The sequence below is a fragment of the Myotis lucifugus genome, unplaced genomic scaffold, assembly GCF_000147115.1.
Source record: "Myotis lucifugus unplaced genomic scaffold, Myoluc2.0 scaffold_28, whole genome shotgun sequence".
Lineage (NCBI taxonomy): Eukaryota > Metazoa > Chordata > Mammalia > Chiroptera > Vespertilionidae > Myotis > Myotis lucifugus.
Window position 1 is genome coordinate 4,895,178 of NW_005871076.1, and position 20,132 is coordinate 4,915,309.

Below are 20,132 nucleotides of genomic sequence, written 5' to 3' on the forward strand. Positions count from 1 at the left end.
CTGGGGGGCCAGCGACTCGATAGCCGGAAGTCCTCCGAGCTGAAGCGGTGCCGGCTGCCACCCGGCCTAGACATCAGTTCTCCCCAGCTTGCAGCCAGGATGGCAGAACGTGCGGCGCTGGAGGAACTAGTGCGACTTCAGGGAGAGCGTGTGCGGGAACTGAAACAGCAGAAGGCCAGCGCTGAGCAGGTGCGACCCGGGCGGCAGGGGCGGGGCCAAAGCAAGGCCGGGGAGGAGGTAGAGCGGGGTGGTCGGTAGAGGACTGGGGTGTGAGGAGGAAGGGTTCCAGCTGGTAGGGAGGAGGACGAACTAGGTGGTGAGGTAGCCGGGTAGGACTCGAGAGAAGCAAAGCTAGGCTGGGGAGAGAGATCTGTTCCAGATCCTGATGGAGGGATATTGAATGAATGGTTGAGGGGGGAGGTGAGCTGCAGATGTGACAGCCCAGCGCCTACTTTTTCTGCACAGATCGAGGAGGAAGTGGCAAAATTACTGAAACTGAAGGCACAGCTGGGCCCTGATGAAGGGAAACACAAGTTTGTGCTCAAAACCCCCAAGGTAAGTGTCATTTCTTTAGGGAGCCTGTGAGAGGGTCCCTAATTACACTCACACGGACGTATATGCCCGATTCCCTGAACCAGGTCACAGAATTATCTGAAATGCTGGTGCCAGGCTGGATTGGACTCTACCTGAGTCATCCTGGGATGGCAAAGTGATGCCAGAAACTAAGCCAGCCAGGTGCTAAGGGGAGTCTGTCTGTTACTGCTACTCCTTCTTTCATTCAGTAAATACTTGAGTGTTAACTATGTGCCAAGCGCTGTACAAACCAATGGGTATAGCATGGTGAACAATATAGCTTGCCCTTATGGAGCTTACATTCTAGTGAAGGAAACAGTTAGTGCAGATAATCCCACACATGGGAATGTCATTACACATTGTGATAAATGACATAAAGAAATAATAAGGATGCTCTAAAAAAAAAATATGGGAGAACTGGGGAGACTGAGAAAGCTTCACTGAAGTGATATCCTAACTGACCTAACAGATGAGTGGGCGATACCCAAGGGAAGAGTATGAGGAAAATAGATCCAGGGAGCGTATGGAAACCCTGAAGCAAGAAAGAACCTTGGTAGTTTCCAAGAACTGGAAGAGACCTGTATGACTAGACCCAAACTAGAGGAGGAGTCGGATGAGATTGGAGGTTCTTAGCTCAGCTTCCAGGATTTCAGTTCAGATGCCACTTTCTGTAACTTCTATAAAGAGAACTATTTACCCCTTCATCTGGGTTCCCTTGCACTTTACATATATCTCTGTTGTTGCATTTATTGCTAACCTTTATTTTTTTTAAAATATATTTTATTGATTTTTTACAGAGAGGAAGGGAGAGAGATAGAGAGTCAGAAACATCGATGAGAGAGAAACATCGATCAGCCGCCTCCTGCACATCTCCCACTGGGGATGTGCCCGCAACCCACTTTCTGTAACTTCTATAAAGAGAACTATTTACCCCTTCATCTGGGTTCCCTTGCACTTTACATATATCTCTGTTGTTGCATTTATTGCTAACTTAGTTATTCACATAGTTTATCTACAATGAGAGGCTGAGACAAGGTCACGTGGAACTAAATAGGTCTTCAATGAATGTATGTGAAATTGAACTCCAAAGGAGAGGGGAGATGATCTGTCTTCCTTATGTTGAGGTGTCCCCTTTTAAGGTTAATTCTTTGCATTCCTAAATTCATTGAGCTATTCCTCATTTCAAAGGTTAAGGAGACAGTGTAAAATCTCAAGGCAGCGGTCATCAATAGTCATTCAAACTATTAGGTGAAAAGATAAATGGGGAATTTATGAAAGATCAAACTGGCCTCACTTAAACGCAATGATTAATCCTAACATCACTAAGTAGGACAGTGAGACATCCTCCTTAAGTGATGCAATACGAAGTACACAGCACCACCTATGAAGTTTTCTTGCCAAGAAAAATTGAACCTGAATCTAATCAGGTCTTCAGACCTAACTACCAGTTTACAGGAAATATGGGAGATGGTCGAATATGTTAAATGACACATTGAGTATATTGGTAACTAAATCTAGAATGTGAACAATTCCTTAGGACAAAAGGATTCAGTTTCCTCAACAAATAAATGACATATTTTTAAAAAGTGAAGGAGCCCAGTTCGTGTGGCTCAGCAGCTGAGTGTGGACCCAGGGACCAAGAGGTTGCTGGTTCAATTCCCGGTCACGAAACATGCCCGAGTTGCTACTTAATCCCCAGTAGGATTGATGATGCAAGGGCTCTTTCTGGTCAAAATTATTTTCATAATGTTATTTGCCATTTTTTACTTCATTTGCAATGAAGGTGCAAAAGCACTGGTGAGTAGAACTGCTCGTGGTGTCTTAGCACAAATCACAATACTGGCACTAAATTGTACTAAGAGTCATTTTGTGTGTGTTGTTGTTGTTTTTTTAAATATAGTTTATTGACTTTTTTACAGAGAAGAAGAAAGGAATAGAGAGTTAGAAATACCAATGAGAGAGAAACACCAATCAGCTGCCTCCTGCACACTCCCTACTGGGTATGTGCCTGCAACCAAGGTACATGCCCTTGACCGGAATCGAACCTGGGACCCTTGAGTTCACAGGCTGATGCTCTATCCACTGAGCCAAACCAGTTAGGGCGAGTCATTTTGTTTTTTGTGTTTTTTTTTTAATATATTTTATTGATTTTTTACAGAGAGGAAGGGAGGGAGATAGAGAGCTAGAAACATCGATGAGAGAGAAACATCTATCAGCTGCCTCCTGCACACTCCCCACTGGGGATGTGCCCGCAACCCAGGTACATGCCCCCGCCCGGAATCGAACCTGGGACCCCTCAGTCCGCAGGCCGACGCTCTATCCACCGAGCCAAACCGGTTTCGGCATCATTTTGTTTTTTACTTTAATACACTCACAGCAAAAAAAAAAAAATCGGTTTCACTTAACATCCTTCACAAAACAGTAAAAATTATTAATTCTTTTGAATCTCAACCCTTGAGTACACTTTTTTTGTTTTGTTAATCCTCATCGAGAATATTTTTCCCATTGATTTTTAGCGAGTGGAATGGGGGGAGAGGGGGAGACAGAAAGAAAGGGAAAAAAAACAATGTGAGAGAGACACATCGATTAGTTGCCTCCTGCACACACTCCAACTGGGGCTGGGTATCCAACCTGCAATCCAGTACTTGCCCTTGACTGGGAATTGAACCCGTGACCTTTCTGTGTGTGGGCCGGTGCTCTAACCACTGAAACACAGGGCTTGAGTACGTTTTAAAACATTCTGTGTGATGAAATGGGAAGTCCTTCCACCTCATTCCAAAACAAAAAACACTTGTGCCATTAGGTGAGTTGTAAGCTGAACTAGCTACTTTTTTCACAGGACACCATTTTTATTTGAAAGAAAAACTGAAACATAAACTATTACTTTAAAGATTGAGGGTATTTAGAAGACATTTTCAGAAAAATGAACCAAGTGAGCCTTGTCACTTCAAGGAAAACATTTCACAATACAATGGGGCCTTGACTTAAGAGTTTAATTCCTTCCAAGACTGAGCTCGTTTAGGAGCTCATTAAGGAGCTCGTTAACTCAAATTACTCTGTCAGCTCAATGCAAAAAATCAGCTGAGAGACAGCTGGTATCTCAAAAAACTCGTTAGTCGGGACACTCGTAAGTCAAGGCCCCACTGTATTTGTTGCCAGTGATAAAATTTAAGTGATCATGTGAAAGTTAGGATTTTAGAAAAGTTTTAACTTCCACCTTGAGCTTAACAGCTTCCCAATACTTAAAGACCTTCCTGCTAAGATCTATGGTAATATTAACAAATCTGGTTTTCTGATATTATATAACTAGAAGCCCGTTGCACAAAGATTTGTGCAATAGGCTTTCCTTCCCCTGGCTGCTGGCACCGGTTTTCCTCTGGCACCCGGGACCCAGGCTTTTGGTCTGGCCACAGCGGAGAAGCCAAGCCTCTTCAGTCTTCACTCCTCGCCTGCGTATGCAAATTAACCACCATCTTTGTTGGGTTAATTTGCATAGTCACTCTGATTGGCTGGTGGGTGTAGCAGAGTGACGCCAATTTGCATGTTTCTCTTTTATTAGTGTAGATTAGTGTAGATGAAGTGAGTGTACCAATATTTGAAAGATCTGTATAACCAGTATCAATGAACCAATATTTTCCAATAACCAGTGTGTGCTGTCATAAAATCATGGATGGATAAAAGATTCATTCAAAGTAAAAGATAGAGTAATAAATATTTTTTAAATTGTAGTAAAATATACATAACATAAAATTTGCCTTTTTTTTTTTTTTAATCCTCACCCAAGGATATTTTTTCCATTGATTTTTGTAGAGAGTGGAGAGGAGGACAGTGGGTGTGCAGGAGGCAGCTGATCAATTGATCAATGATTGCCTCTCATCATTGATGTTTTTACCTCTCTCTCCTCCCTTCTTCTCTCTGAAATCAATAAAAACATTTTTTAAAAAGAAGCAAATTAGAGAACAAATAATATTCATTAGGATTGTTTTATGTTGGGAAAGGATGTTACTTGTAAAATATGGAGTTCAGCTAGTTAAGCCAGTTTGCGTTGGCCACGTGCCTGTCAGCAGGTAGGTGCTTTCTACTAGGCAGGAAATATGTTATCTCAGGAATAGAGTTTTTAGGAAAACTCAAAGAATAGAGTCCTAAGAATCCTAGGAAAAAGAACCAAGCTTAAAAGGAAATGGAACTTGGAAGGGTGATAGCAAATGGGTGTGGTGATTAATAGGGAATTGTTGTACTTGTTTTACAACTCGGTGGCCTGTAGGAAAATTGAAATTTGCATTTGTCATCGCTGAGGTCATGCTTTTATATTTATAGATCTTATTGTTCTTTTTTTTTTTTTTTTTTTTTTTTTAAATCCCATCCTGATTCTTCGGCTGATTTTGACGCCAAGGGCACAAGAGACTACAATCCCCGGCAGATGGCAGTTCGGGAGAAGGTGTTTGATATAATCATCAGCTGCTTCAAACGCCACGGTGCGGAAGTCATTGATACGCCTGTGTTTGAACTAAAGGTGAGCGAAGGGTAAGAAATTGCATGGTGGGAGAATGGGTATGTGAACAAGAGGATTACAAGAGAGTGAGGTCCAAAGGTCTCTCTCCTGTTGTGGACAAAGACCACTGTTTTCTCCAGTGAGAAAGGGGATGGGGCTGGCTTAGAGGAAGAGGTCCTGCTTTTTATTTACCTGGTTTTGGCCAGCGGCTTTCAAAAGAGAACCCTTCTAGCCCTAGTTGGTTTGGCTCAGTGGATAGAGCATCTGAAGGGTCCCGGGTTTGATTCCAGTCAAGGGCACGTGCTGGGTTTGCGAGCTCTGTCCACAGTAGGGGGCATGCAGGAGGCAGCCAATCAATGATTCTCTCTCTTTCCCTCTCCCTTCCTCTCAGAAATCAATAAAATATAAATATATATATATATATATAAATATTTTTTTAAAAAATTAGAGATGGCAAGCCCTGGCCAGGTAGCTCAGTTGATTAGAGCATCATTCTGATACACCGAGGTTGCAGGCACATAAAAGAATCAATCAATGAATGCATAAATAAGTGGAACAACAGATATATATATATATATATATATATCTCAAATCAATTTTTAAAAAGTACTGATATATTGATGTTTTAAAGAAATTAGAAATTGCAGATTTTCTCTTCAGATCACAGATTAAAATGCCATTCGTCCAGTAATTCTCTGCAACTCCCCTGCGTAAAGTAGCCCTTATCTATCACAGCAACCTGTTTGGTTTTCTTTAGAGCAGGTATCACTATCTGAAATTACCTGTTTTCTTGCATTAGTGTATTGCTGGTTTCTTCTCACTTAAATAGAAGACCCATGAGGACATGGACTGCCTTTGTCTTATTCAAGAACAGACATCTGCGGTGGGCATTTATCTGCAGGCTAAATTCGTAGAAATGGAATGCTGAGCAGAATGATTGTACTCATTTATATTTTTACCAACTGTATTCGTTTTCTAGGGTTGCCATAACAAAGTATCATACTCTGGGTGGCTTAAAAAACATGAATTTATTGTCTGGCGGCTAAAAGTATGAGATGTTTCCTTCTGAAGCCGTGAGAGGAGGATCTGTTCCCGGAATCTCCATGGCTTGTGGATGGTGTCTTTTCCCTGTATCTTCACAGCATCTTCCCTCTGTGTCCACATTTCCTCTTTTTATACAGACACCGGTTATATTGAATTAGAGCCCACCCTAATGACTTCATTTTAGCTTAATTACCTCTTTAAAGACCCTGTCTCCAAATACAGTCACATTCTGAGGTTACTAGGGGATAGGACTTTAAAATATGAATTTTGTGGAGGACACAGTTCAGCCTATAAGACCAACCAATGTGCGAGTTTTTCTGCTTCTACAACACGGACTTTTCAAGCTTTTTAAACTTTGGCAATTAGAAGGTGAAATAAGTTATTGAACATATTACTGGGCAAGGACTGCTTTTGACATTGTTGAAATCTCAGGTGTCATAAAAACATTTATGATTATTGATTTAATAACCCACCCCTAGTTTACCCTCAGAAAAAAATATGTGTTCCCAAATATATTTATTTAAATGTTATAGAACTTATTAAAGAATTGGAATAACCTAAACACCTAACAGTGTAATCCTAGGAAGGAATACAGAGCTGCTTCTCACTGAAATATTATGCGGGTTTTAAAAATAAAATTTCAGCTGTCACAAAATGGAAATAGTGATAAGCAGAAGACAAAATCGGTGTTTCCTTTTTTCCTTAATCCTCACCCAAGGATATTTTTCCATTGATTTTTAGAGAGAGTGGGAAAGACAGAAATATTGATGTGAGAGAAACACATCAATTGGTTGCCTCCTGCACGAGCTGGACCAGGTACCCTGCAATCAAGGTACATGCCCTTGACCTGGAATCGAACCCGGGACCCTTCAGTCTGCAGGCTGACGCTCTATCCACTGAGCCAAACTGGCTAGGGCTCCTTTTGATTATAACTAAATTTAAAAACATAAGCCATTGGGATAAAGGGCAGAGGAAATATAGACAAGTGAATTTTTGTTTTCAAAACTTCTTTTAAATTGTACTTATCATTGTGACCACATTTCTTTATGTTTTCTTCAGGAAACACTTACTGGAAAGTATGGGGAAGACTCTAAGCTTATCTATGACCTGAAAGACCAGGGTGGGGAGCTGCTGTCCCTTCGCTATGACCTCACTGTATCTTTCTAAATGTGGGCTCTTGACACTTTGGGTTGATTGGCCTTCACTGGGCTGGGGCTATTTCTAGCTCAGGTTTGGGGATAGCCAGACATGAGTGGGATCAAATATGACGCCTTTGGCAATCAGGGGGATTATTTCTCTAAACCAGGAGCAGGACTTTGGCTAAACAGAGCATAGCCTTAGAAGTTTTCTGAAATCTGAGTGAGACCTCAGCTTTATGTCAGGGCCCAGTTTTAACTCTACCAGCAATGCCTTGGTTCCAGAATACCTCTCCCCTTCCCTGTCCAGTGGACAAAGTTCTTAACTGACCAGTAGCATTTCCTTTATCTCCAAGCTAGGCCAGAAAATCATCTGCCCAGAGATCCCACGCGGGGGCCCTTTTTCTGCTCCCTGACCCACGTACCCAGCCCCTGCTGTGCTCAGCATAGCCCATGGTGGAAACACTACCAAAGTGAAAGGAGCCTTAATCTTTTTTGAGACGTCAGCTGCCCCTTATGTTCACAAAGTTGTTGTTTCTTTTTTAATGTTCAGAAATGCTATTAATCTTACGGGTGTTGGCTTTACCTGCGCAGGGAGGGGCTAGACCCTTGCTTCTGTTGGTGATGATAATCAACTTCCAGACTGTGCTAGGAGGGGCTTTCTCCTTAACTCTTGTTATCAGGTCCCTTTTGCTCGATATTTGGCAATGAATAAACTGACCAACATTAAACGCTACCACATAGCAAAAGTATATCGGCGGGATAACCCAGCCATGACCCGTGGCCGATATCGGGAATTCTACCAGTGTGTGAGTATGTGGCTAACTTGGCCCTCCCTCAAGCCAGTGGAATCTGCTGAGCACTCATGGTGTCCTGAGCAAACAGGGTGCCCCAGATAATGCTAACCCTGAGGTTTCTTTGGTATTTTCCTATAGATTTCACAAAGGGGAGGGGAGAACAGGGGTTATTCTCCCCATTTTATATATGAGTGAATTTGATTCTCAGCAGAATGAAGAGATCATAGGGATAGGAAAGGCAAAGTCAGCACTAAAACTCTTGGTCCAGTGCTCTTCATATTAAACCACAGTGATAGGATCCGAGTAAAGGATGAGCAAATTGGATTTGAGGTATGAAATAATCCAGACTGGTGGGCAGCGCTTCTGAATAGAGAAAATGACTAGGACTAAGGCTGTATAGTTGCCCTCTAGTGGTAGGAGGAAATAGCAAAAGTAGATGAATGAGATGATGAATACTAGTCCAATAGATGGAAAGGAAACCAGTACTAGTGAGAGACCCAAGAATGCTGGGGTTTTCCTCTGGGCTAATGATCAGAGAATGAAAAAAAAGTGGTCTATGCATAAGTGCAAACTGGCCTTTCAGAGAGAGCAAGAGCAGAGCTCCCCAGAATCCCCTCTGAAGAAACCCCCGAGGACCTCTACCTCTCTCCCTGCAGGATTTCGACATTGCTGGGCAATTTGACCCCATGATCCCTGATGCAGAGTGCCTGAAGATCATGTGTGAGATCCTGAATTCACTTCAGATAGGTGACTTCCTGGTCAAGGTCAGAGCTGAACAAGGCTGGGAGGGCAAAGTTGGGCCTGGCCTCTCACAGGAGAAGGTCTTTGTGCAGAGGGACCAGTAGCCTAAGTGACCAAAGCTATGGAGGGTCATGTAAAGAGATGCTTTGGGTCCCTGCAGGTGAATGATCGGCGCATCCTAGATGGGATGTTTGCGATCTGTGGGGTTCCTGATAGCAAGTTCCGTACCATCTGCTCATCAGTGGACAAGCTGGACAAGGTAATGACCCAAACATCTGACTCCTTTATTCCCAGATGCCACCCTGCCTTGCCAAATGGAAAACAACAGTAAGGGGGGGGCGGGGGGAGGCTGCCTCTGTGCCCGCCAGGGAAAAATTAGCCTTAGGATGTAGGTTGAAGGGCAGCTTCTGCTCCAAGACTGCCCCTGAGGAGGGCCCATACTTGTTCCGTGGTGGGGAAGGTGCCCAAGGGTCCCTGACTGCTCTCTGTCTGCCCAGGTGCCCTGGGAGGAAGTAAAGAACGAGATGGTGGGAGAGAAGGGCCTTGCACCCGAGGTGGCTGACCGCATTGGGGACTATGTCCAGCAGCATGGTGAGGAATGAAGCCTGCCTCCCATCAGCCATCCCACTGCCCTAAATCCTAAAGCTGAAACTCTTCTCTCCATGTGTGTGTATATGTAGGAGAGAGAGACAGAGGGAATGGGAGAGAGACAGAGAAGTGGGAAGTGGGCGGGGAGTGGGGGGAGCACACATACATGTACAATCCAGGCAAAAAGATACAGCCCCTAATTTTTTCTTCTGATCAATCATTCTTGCAAATCTGTCTCCCCAGGTGGGGTATCCCTGGTGGAACAGCTGCTCCAGGATCCTAAACTGTCTCAAAACAAGCAGGCCTTGGAGGGCCTGGGAGACCTGAAGCTGCTGTTTGAGTACTTGACCCTGTTTGGCATTGCTGACAAGGTGAGTCAGGTTGGGGATGGGAGCCCTCGCTGTGCTCTGGGGCTTCAGGTCCTTGATCCTCATCTGGTACTGACATGTTCTTGTCCCCACAGATCTCCTTCGACCTGAGCCTTGCTCGAGGGCTGGACTACTATACTGGAGTGATCTATGAGGCGGTGCTACTACAGGCCGCAGCCCAGGCAGGGGAAGAGCCCCTGGGTGTGGGCAGTGTGGCTGCTGGAGGCCGCTATGATGGCCTGGTGGGCATGTTTGACCCCAAAGGGCGCAAGGTGCCATGCGTGGGGCTCAGCATTGGTGTGGAGCGGATCTTTTCCATCGTGGAGCAGAGGCTAGAGGTGAGTAGAAGACAATCTGGGCAGGCAGTGGCAACTGGGCTATCTTCTTTGATCCCCCGGGGGGTCACTTTGGGCAAGGAGCATCTTTGCAGAGAAATGGAGAAAAGATGGACACTACTACACAGACTCCCACCCCATTATAGGACAGCTTTATGGATTTCTGATCATTCTTTTTTCACAAAATATCTTGTTCTGGGTCCCTTCTTCCCTCAGAGCTGTCAGGAATCTAGGTGGTAAAATTTTTACAACAGCCTTCTGAAAGTAGCTACTTTTACTATCTTTAGAGAACTAAAGATTTTCGATTAAATACCCCAAAGTCATGAATCTTTTAAGTGACAGAGTCCATTTGAATCCAGGCAGTCTAACTGTAAAGTCTTGCTCCTAACCATGCTGTGATAGTCTCTGAGGGGGGAGCGTGTGTCTGAGGCCCTGAGATCCTAAGATGGCTGTCCTGACTCTAGCACCAGGAGTACCACCAGGGAAACCCCTCATGGCCTCAAGTGCACCTTTGTTGCTGCTGCTCTTAACTGGCTGGTTGCATTTTATCCCCTGGAGAAAGCTCTGGCAGTAACCTTCCCACTGCTCCATCCTTTTCTCTAGGTGGAAACCACCCATGTTTCCCACTTAAGGTCACTGTTCCAACAGGCATCTTATGTTGTAGGAACTATGAAAATAGTTTTCCAGAAAAAGACAAGGGGCAGCAGCAGCATCCTCCCTTCCCCCTCTCCACACACACCTTGGGTTGTACCCGATGAGCTGTACCCTCTCAACTGGCAGATAGTAAGTGGGAATAGAACTGCTAGGGCTGATTGGATTGCCTGATGGGCTCACAGTATCACTTCTGTGTTACTGTTCTTGTGGGCCCTTAAGGTAGATGGAAATAAGCTAGAAGTTTCTATAAATAAGCTACCTTTGCCCTCGCCCTAGGTAATTTATTCTGGCACGTCAGATGTACAAGCTAGTCAGTTTATTTTTTTCTTTAATATATTTTTATTTATGTCAGAGAGAAAGGGAGAGATAGAAATATCAGAGAATCATTGATTGGCTGCCTCCTGTTCAAAACCCAGGCATGTGCCCTGACTGGGAACTGAACTGTGACCCCCTGGTTCATAGGTCAACGCTCAACCACTGAGCCACACTGGCTGGGCCCAGTCAATTTACTTCTTTTTTAAAAATATATATTTTTTATTGATTTTTTACAGAGAGGAAGGGAGAGGGATAGAGAGTTAGAAACATCGATAAGAGAGAAACATCGACCAGCTGCCTCCTGCACACCCCCTACTGGGGGAGTGCCCACAACCAAGGTACATGCCCTTGACTGGAATCGAACCTGGGACCCTTCAGTCCACAGGCCAATGCTCTATCCACTGAGCCAAACTGGTTAGGGCCAATTTACTTCTTATATGATCTAAGAGCTACCTTATGCCCAGTTGCTGGATGAGAAGACTGGGCCCCTGCCCTGATGGAGCTGGCTGAGTTGGGCTTGGTCTCAGGATCCTGACAAGGGCCTGCTCTCTTTGCTCTTTGACGGTGTTACGAAGGGTAGCCCAGCTCTCTGACTTTTATCTGCACCTTCCCCAGGCATTGGAGGAGAAGGTACGGACTACAGAGACACAGGTGCTTGTGGCATCCGCACAGAAGAAGCTGCTGGAGGAGAGACTGAAGCTCGTCTCAGAGCTGTGGGATGCTGGGATCAAGGTACAGGAGGCAAGCCCCCGGGTGGCAGCAAACGGGAATGCTGGGCACAGGCTAAACACAAGCTCACCCTGCTATCCTGCGATTTCTTGGGGCGGAACTCAGAGCTAGGTGACAGGTTGGGCCCCAGGAGGTTGATCCTGAGGAATGCAGAAGTCAGCCTTCATCTTCTGCCCGGGTCCCCTGCAGGCTGAGCTGCTTTACAAGAAAAACCCAAAGTTACTGAACCAGCTGCAGTACTGTGAGGAGGCAGGCATCCCACTGGTGGCCATCATCGGTGAGCAGGAGCTCAAGGACGGGGTCATCAAGCTCCGTTCAGTGGCCAGCAGAGAAGAGGTAAGTAGGTGGGCAGGAAGGCTGAGGGACAGGGAATGTATGCCATTTCAGCAGGCCAATGCCCATTCAAGACCCTGCAAAAGCCTGGTGTTCTTGCAAGTACACACTTGTAAAGGATGTAAGGGCCTGTTTTTAGGATCCTGGTAGGGTAAGACTCCATGCCCACAAACACCCTGTGTCTCTGGCTCCCCCAAGAAGCACTGTCCACCCTGAATGTTCTGGGTTCCTGCTCTCAGCTGAGCCAAACCTGATGACCAGAGGGAGGAGTGGGCACTCAGGGAGCAGTGGAGTGGAAGCTGCTCATATCACTTTCTTCCCCCATCCTGGCCAGGTGGATGTCCGAAGAGAAGACCTTGTGAAGGAAATCAAAAGGAGAACAAGCCCGCCCCTTTGCATCTGCTGAATTGAGCGAACTGTCAGAGGAAAGTGGACGGGCACTATTTAAGGCCAAGACAAAACTCTGCCTATATACTTCAACCTCTTCGCACACTTCCAGTGGGAAACCTGAAGAGTAGTCAAAACAGAGACTTTTTATTTTTATTATTATTTTATTGATAATCACAGGTAATTTTACTGTGCCATTTTCCATAGGAAGCCCTGAGGGCTCAATCCAGTCTGGCCCCTAGGCTACAAGGACCGGGCCTGAGATGGCCCCCTCTGCAGGCCCTCCACCAGGAGGAGGCACTGCTCCCCACCACCCGTCACCAAAGGTGCAATAAAATATCAACCACTGGAGCCCGTCTGTGTCGCTATGGCCCTAGTGGCCCCTTCCTGCCCTGTCAGAGTCTGGCCGCTTTAGCGGTGGGAAATGGGGAGAAAGACTGACAGCAGGCTCTTGCCCGGGGTGAAGGGTGCCCCCTGCGTCCTTCTTCCCTCCGTGGTGCCAGCCATTTCTCAGGAGCCGAGTCTGCCTGCAAACTCAACCGCTAGGGTTCCTAGCTTTCACCTGAGGGTCGCGGCGCACGTGCGGCGGATACTCCCACCCCCCGTGGGAGGCGGGGTCGTGCTCGGAGCCAATGCGAGCTTGGGAGGTGGAGGGGTAGGGAAGCTTCCAGAGGCCGATAGGGAGGAGGTTATAAAAGGGACCGACGCCAGACCGACGCCAGAGCCATGCAGCCCAAACGGGAGTACGAGGTAAGCGCTTGCCGACGAGGGGTGAACGAGCACCACCTGCGCAGGGAGTGGGGGCCCTGGGGCCCCAGCACCGCAGGCGAGGTGGGGGCGGGCACGGCCATCCGCCATTCCGACCTGCCCCTTCCCCAGCAGCTGTGGTGTGAGAGGGTGAATCCAGAGAACAAGGCGGCGCTGGAGGCGTGGGTCAGGGAGACGGGTATCCGCCTGGTGCAAGTGAACGGGCAGAGGAAGTATGGCGGGCCACCCCCAGGTACACAGTCCAGCCCGACGCCTGCCGGGGTGCTGCGCTGGCCTCGACGAGCCCCTTGGGGGAGGCGCCCACTCGGGGTCTCCATAGCCAGACACCCCCAACTACCCGCTAACCCCTCCCCCAGCAGACGTGCCCCACCCGCCCGCCCCCTCCAAGGAGCCAGCTTTAAGGTGTACTCACTCTGTGCCAGCCCCATTTTAATTCAGTTACCCAGTTATCCCAACGACTCGGGGTACGGGTGTTGTACCCATTTCACAGATGCATGCTCACACGGTCCCACCCGCGCCGGATTCCTGGGCCCAAGCCCGGAACACCCGGATGGGTGACGGTGCCTCCCCCACCCCCTCCCCCCAGGCTGGGTGGGCAGCCCGCCGCCGCCCGGGTCCGAGGTGTTTATCGGTAGGCTGCCCCAGGACGTGTACGAGCACCAGCTGATCCCACTGTTCCAGCGCGCGGGCCGCCTCTACGAGTTCCGCCTGATGATGACTTTCAGCGGCCTGAACCGGGGCTTTGCCTACGCCCGCTACAGCTCGCGGCGCGGGGCCCAGGCCGCCATCGCCACGCTGCACAACCACCCTCTGCGGCCCTCCTGCCCGCTGCTCGTGTGCCTCAGCACCGAGAAGTGCGAGCTGAGCGTGGACGGGCTGCCGCCGGCTCTGACCCGCCGCGCGCTGCTGCTCGCGCTGCAGCCGCTGGGTCCGGGCCTTCAGGAGGCGCTGCTGCTGCCCAGCCCCGGACTGGCGCTCACGCAGATGGCACTGCTCAAGTTCAGCTCGCACCGTGCAGCGGCCATGGCCAAAAAGGCCCTGATGGAAGGTAGGGGCGGAGGCTGCTGGGGGCCGCTGGTTGGAGCCACAGTATTCTGCCAGGAACTTTACCTCCACACGTCAGTAGGGCGGGTAAAGTAGAAAGATCTTAAGGCCAAGAATGCCCGAATTTGCAACTTTATATTATTTATTTGAACTCAGCTCTTAAAATTGCCAATGGTACTACCACTTACCTAAATTTAATACTTCCCATGTGTTATCTCCTAACTTAACCCTCAACATTCCAATGAAAAATATACAACATCTCCCTCGTTAGAGAAGATTGTTTTAAGAAAGGGACTTGCCCAAGGCAGTCCAACTGAGACTGTTGTCTGTTGTGAGAATTAAGCTGGATGCTTAGCACATTCCTTGATTCTTGGCAAGTATTCACAGTAAAGGTTGGTAGTTTTATGGTTTTGCAGTAGATAAAGCCAGCATCCAATCAGTACTCCTCCAAGAAAACTTAGAAGGTAGCTGTTACTGCACCCTTTTTACAAACACAATGAAGCCTTGTTATTTTGCCAGAGGTCACATCACCTGGTAATTGTGTGACTTGACTCCTAAGGACTCACAGGGCTTGGGTGCAGGGCTAAGACCTGTCCTTGTCTCTGCCTTTTTCCTACAGGGCAGTCACGCCTCTGTGGAGAGCAGGTGGCTGTGGAGTGGCTCAAGCCAGACGTGAAGCACCGACTCCGCCAGCAGCTTGTGGGGCCCTCGCCGAGGTGCCTACAGCCAGAAGGCAGCGGGTTGGCCCTCGCTAGGGACAAGCTAGCGTCCCAAGGGGCTCGAACTGCCTTGCAGCTGCTGTGCCAACGGATGAAGCTGGGTAGCCCAGTGTTCCTCACCAAGTGCTTGGGCACGGGCCCTGCTGGCTGGCACCACTTCTGGTACCAGGTGGTGATCCCTGGGCATCCAGTGCCCTTCAGTGGCCTCATCTGGGTTGTGCTAACCGTGGAAGGGCAGGATGGGCATGAGGTGGCCAAGGATGCTGTGTCTGCACGGCTGCTGGAGGCACTGAGCAAGTCTGGGGCCAGCCTCCTTTCATGTGCTGGGGCAGTGAGCGAGTCTGGGGCCAGCGCCCTGTGGTCTCCTGGAGCTGAGGCAGGTACCATGGTTAAGCAGTAACCCCATCCTCTGCAGGCAGCCTGAACAAGTCAGCAGAGCCTGTGTCAGTCCCCAACCCAGCAGGTCTGGGCAGCCACCATCTGGTCCCCAAAACGGGAGGAGCATGGGCCCTGCCCTAGGCCTGACACAGCCTCCCAGCTGGGGCCCAGCCCCAGTGCACTTGGAGACAGCTCAGATTTGGCTAAGTTGTGGTGAGGGACCTTGCCCTCTCTCTCCCAGCCCAGAGTATCCCTTGGCCTTTCTCTGTGTGACACACACACTCCGTCTCCTCCCACAGCTTAGCACGAATCTTCACTTATTTTCTTGATTTGTCTTTGTTTTTATTTGGGGGATGGCTGAGCCAAAGGGTCAGAAACCTGCCTTTTGTCCCCACCACTTGGTGTTTTGGTTTTGGTGTATGTGTACTGTTGGTTTGTTTGTTTATGCTGGTTGTATTTATATTAAACCCCTGGTTGGTGTACACCTGTGTCCGTGCTATCTTGCCCCAGCTGTGGGCTTGTCTTCCACTGGTAGAGTGAGCAGCTCTACTTCCCCACAGTCCTGAGCCTCTATTTGCCCATCTCCTTATGCTGTACAAGAGGGTATGACAGATTCATAGCCTCTGGGGATCCAGCCCAGGAAGCAAGACTCTTGCCCAGTGAGGACCTGTCTTGAGATTCAACTCATCCCCTCAGTCACTGTCATCCTCCCTCTCCTCTTCCTCCTTCTCTTCCTCTTCCCTCAGTCCTGAAAAGAAGTCATCGGTGCTCCAAGCCTTGCTACTCAGCGCCCGAAGCGGCCCTCCCTTTTTTTTGCGCCGACGGTAATCATCCACCACCACAGCCCGCAATTGGGCCATGTCCCAAAATTTGAGGCACTGGTCATGGCCACTGCTGGCCAGGAAGCGGCCGCAGTGGGAGAGGGCCAGCTCCTCCACAGGCTCCCCGGCATGCTGGCCCACACTGCCCACCACTCGGTTCGGCAGGATGTTCACAGCCCTGGACGGAGAGAAAAGAGTGTTGGGTATTGGCTGGTGGGGCGCCTACCCTTCCCGTGCCCCTAAGCGCCCCGCTTCTCTCACCTGATGACTCCATCGGTAGACCCAGTGCACAGCAGACTGTCAGTGACTGGAACCATGCAGTCAATGGACTCGGCTCTCAGGGCAAAGCGGTCACCGTGAGGCCCCAAAGCCGTTCCAATTGAAGAGATAGATGGTGCCTTCACTGGAGCCACAGGCCACCTTCCTCCCACACTGCAGGGAAACAGGATAAACCATGTTTGCAGAGCTCTGTCAGACCAAGTCCCTTGCACACCCCATCCCACCGTGCCCAGCCGTACTTTCATGATTGTGACAGAGGTCAGGTCTCCAGACTGAGGTTCTGAAAGCAGCTCAAACCGGCGTCGCTTAATATTGAAGACACCAAGGCAGCCATCTCCACTACAGAGAAAGCAGAGCAGCAGGCTTGGCCAGAAGCTGCCATTAAGGGGGAGACATTTAGCACAGGGAAGGCAGCTTTGAGGATGTACCTGGCTGTCAGCAGCAGCTTCTTGGCTGGGTCCAGAGCCATGTCAGCAATGTACTCCTCATGTTGCCGCATATCCATTAAGGGGCCTTCCTTCCGCTGGTCCCAGAGCCGGATGCCACCTGTGTCATCCCCAGTGGCCAGAACATTCATATCCACTAGCAGCAGGCTGTTGATAGGGGCACTAGAGACATAGATGCAGTTGTTCTTAGAGCATCTTTGTCCCAATAGGGAGCTGCAAGTCCTTACCCAAGACTAAAAAATTAGTCTTACCCTCGCCTCAACACATTTGCCTTCTCTTACCCGTGAGCCTTGGAAATGCGTCTTTCCAGTCGGCCCTGTTCCACGTCTAGAACGTGGATGGCTTTGTCCTTGGAGACAGTAACAAGTTCTGGGGGGAAAGGTGCGCAGGTCATGGTGCTGCTCACTGCTCCCCTCCCACCATCACACTGCTGGCTGCCTTCCCCAATACTCACTCTGCCCATCTTCAGAGAAGACCACGGCACGGCAGGACTTGAGGTGGTGACCTGAGGACCAGAGCTCTTTGGTTTCTCCCTCTTGACAGGAGTAAGAAAAGCTGGAGAGAGATGGAGAGTGAATGACCCCAGACCCTGCCTGGGGTGTACCAACTAGTCAACCTTCCACCTACCTAGGAGTTCCTGCTAGTACACCCCTAAGCCCAAGGAGCTTACTGTGGGGCGCGGTTACGGTGTTTTGGCCAGGTTCAGGCCTCGGACTAATGAAAGGACAGGGTCCTCTCATTGCCACGTGCAAGTCCCAGCTGGAGGGCAGGGCCCTCCCAGCACAATCATAGCCAACAGCTATGGTTGTAAGCTTGAACCTATGGTCCGAACACGTAGCCCCACGTGCCTTGTGATAGAGTTCAGGTGCATGTAGTTGAGTAGGGTTGAAACACGAGAATACTGTAAATGACTTGATCACGCCCCTACTTTGCCTCGTGGCATCTGCTATAAAATAAAGACACGGCTTGTGGGCGCTGGCGTTGTCTCCTCTTCAGGGAGCAGCGTCCCACCGAGACCCAGCTATTATTCTCTTGTCTGTCTTTTCTCAATCCTTTCACCCCGCCACTCAGGATCACCTTTGGCCGTAACAGCTTACCATCCCATTTTTTCCATTTTCAATGAGCTTCAAATATTTGGAAATCTTTTTCTCATTTGATAGATATTTGCTTGCAACTTTGTGATGTCACCCCACCCTTCTTAAATCATCCTTGCAAGCCCCAGCCTGGGGAAAGATTAGGTATGGACCACTGTGAAGGCCCAGAAATATTCGTTAAATTAATAACGGAAGGGCAGCCCCAGAAGTTGGAAATGTAAAAATCAGTAAAACAGGGATCTTGCACTCCAGTTCTGTAGGAGCTGGAGATCCAAAATTAATTCTGGCACATTGTGACTGCACACTGAAAAAGAGCCAGGATCAAAATGCAGGTGGAACAGAGAAGCACCAGCCTGTAAACTCAGCAAGGCAAGCACCTGTGCAGAGAGCATCCCCAGTGCAGATGCTCAGAGCAGATCCTCAAAGCAGCCGAGTGAATTAAGTGCTTAATTGCCAGTGAGTTCCAGGTGGGCAGAACTGGTTCTACTAAGTTTGCTCTATCCCAGTGCCTAGCATGAAAAAGCTGCTTAATAGACACATTTTTAAGTAAATGAGACAAGCATTCAAATAAGTATACAAACTTATGTTTGACTACAAACCATTATGAAGTTTATGAGGAAAAGACATCTGGTGCCAAGGCAGCACCTAGTAAGTAATCTGATTTAGTCAGGGGCATGGGGACAGAGTGAAGACATGCTGAGAACTTAGAGATAGGAGGTACAAGTGAGGGGAAAGGAGCTGAGGCTTCAAGATACATTATAAAGATAAGGATGAATGAGCATAGAAAGCAAAGGGGAAAGCGAGCAAGGGCCAGAGGGTCAATCAGTTTAGACCTAATCCTAAAAGCAACGGTAAACTATTTAAGGATTTGTGTTTTCAAAAGAGCAATTAAAGCAAGAAGCTCAAGAAGGGGACCCTGTTGAGCTTGTTTCAGGCTCAGTATAATAATCTGTCCTGAAAGCCTTATCCTGCTACTTACTGTCTCTGGGCTCCGTCACGACATTACAGCCATTTCACCTTCCTTTCAGCTCTTTTCAGAGATTTGTGTGCTAACTTGTTTAAAGCCAAATGTTAATGAACGAATCAGACCAGATGAGTCTTGCAAACTTTCTTTCTCTCCCTGCACTCTTCTCTCCGCCAGCTCCATTCCAGGGGAGCTGCCAGCCCCCGAGCCCACCGCGCCCCGGCCCCGGCGCGCACTTACACGAACACGTCCCCGTCCACGTCCCCCGCCGCCAGGAGGTCGCGGGACGGGTGGAACGCCAGCCCACTGGCCGGCGCTTCCAAAACGATGTCTTCAGGGGTGTCCCGGGTCCGGGCCGGGACTTCCGGGGAGTCGGAGTCCTCCTCGTCGCTCCTATCCTCCGTGGCCCTCTCGTCGCACGTGTGATCCATGCACCGGGGGGTTCCGAGCCGCCTCGCAGTTGACTAGCGTGCCAAGCCGTCAACCCGCAGGAGTAAGCAGCCCGGTGCACCGCTTCCGCCTGGGGGGGCGGGACAGGAAGTGGCGCCGGGGCGTCTCCGTAACCAGGAAAAGGCGGGTCTCCGCAGCTGTTGTGGGCGGGGCGGACTCTAGGGGCCAGGTTCCCAAGGTCCCCTGAGCTCCTGTGTTGACGCCACTGATACCTAGACCAGCTAGATGGCCGAAGACCATCAATCCCCTCTCTAGTCGCATTTCTCCTTCCCCCTTATCCTGACCCATGCAGACCGCCATTCAGGGCTCAGTCTACATCCAGGCCCCAGAAGTCCATCAGGGCCCAGACTTCCCTGCCAGGACCCAGACGTCCATCCGGGGCCAGACCTCACTGCCAGGACCCAGTCCTCCATTCAGGGCTCAGATCTCCATCCGGGGCCCAGACCTCACTCGTAACCTAGACCTCCATCTTGGGCTTAGACTTCCATCCCAGAACCCAGATGTCCATTGAAGAACCCAGGTCTCCATCTGGGAACCAGACCATCCCATACCCAGACTTTCTTTCCAGGACTCAGAACTCCATCCAGGGCACAGACGTCAACCCGGGTCCCAGATCTCCATCCTGGGGCCCAGACGTCCATCCAGGACCAGGACCTCCATCCGGTGCAGCCCCAGCT

General features: G+C 49.1%; 3 protein-coding genes across 4 annotated transcripts; 2 read left to right on the forward strand and 1 right to left on the reverse strand.

Moving 5' to 3' along the window:
• Positions 1–15: 15 nt before the first annotated feature.
• HARS (histidyl-tRNA synthetase) lies at positions 16–12,843 on the forward strand. Of its 2 annotated transcripts, XM_006086479.3 has the most exons (13): positions 17–189; positions 466–555; positions 4,967–5,086; positions 7,169–7,264; positions 7,929–8,054; positions 8,699–8,806; positions 8,944–9,042; positions 9,281–9,374; positions 9,615–9,742; positions 9,835–10,077; positions 11,659–11,775; positions 11,962–12,108; positions 12,440–12,843. In XM_006086479.3, exons 1-13 carry the CDS (start codon positions 100–102, stop codon positions 12,509–12,511), a joined length of 1,530 nt encoding a protein of 509 aa, XP_006086541.1. In that variant the 5' UTR covers positions 17–99; the 3' UTR covers positions 12,512–12,843. The 2 variants fall into 2 exon arrangements, with proteins under 2 accessions (XP_014309303.1, XP_006086541.1); XM_014453817.2 differs by lacking the exon at positions 11,962–12,108 and having other exon boundaries at positions 16–189.
• A 266-nt stretch (positions 12,844–13,109) lies between these two features.
• Positions 13,110–15,423, forward strand: DND1 (DND microRNA-mediated repression inhibitor 1). Its single transcript, XM_006086478.3, has 4 exons — positions 13,110–13,242; positions 13,375–13,492; positions 13,847–14,308; positions 14,924–15,423. The coding sequence occupies exons 1-4, from the start codon at positions 13,219–13,221 to the stop codon at positions 15,421–15,423; spliced, it is 1,104 nt and encodes a 367-aa protein (XP_006086540.1). The 5' UTR covers positions 13,110–13,218.
• On the reverse strand, positions 14,429–19,530 carry WDR55 (WD repeat domain 55). Its single transcript, XM_006086484.3, is given in 8 exon segments — positions 14,429–16,400; positions 16,484–16,578; positions 16,580–16,654; positions 16,741–16,840; positions 16,930–17,109; positions 17,229–17,316; positions 17,402–17,502; positions 19,246–19,530. Coding segments are annotated over 8 exon segments (1,137 nt in total). The 5' UTR covers positions 19,437–19,530; the 3' UTR covers positions 14,429–16,093.
• Between the last annotated feature and the right edge of the window lie 602 nt (positions 19,531–20,132).

Excerpts from the sequence above, each read along its gene's own strand:
- HARS (XM_006086479.3), top strand. The coding sequence starts at position 100 with ATGGCAGAACGTGCGGCGCTGGAGGAACTAGTGCGACTTCAGGGAGAG. Across the intron at positions 190-465 it reads AGAAGGCCAGCGCTGAGCAG|ATCGAGGAGGAAGTGGCAAA; the intron begins GTGCGACCCGGG and ends TTTTCTGCACAG. Across the intron at positions 9,375-9,614 it reads GGACTATGTCCAGCAGCATG|GTGGGGTATCCCTGGTGGAA; the intron begins GTGAGGAATGAA and ends CTGTCTCCCCAG.
- DND1 (XM_006086478.3), top strand. The coding sequence starts at position 13,219 with ATGCAGCCCAAACGGGAGTACGAG. Across the intron at positions 13,243-13,374 it reads AGCCCAAACGGGAGTACGAG|CTGTGGTGTGAGAGGGTGAA; the intron begins GTAAGCGCTTGC and ends CTTCCCCAGCAG. Across the intron at positions 14,309-14,923 it reads CAAAAAGGCCCTGATGGAAG|GGCAGTCACGCCTCTGTGGA; the intron begins GTAGGGGCGGAG and ends TTTTTCCTACAG.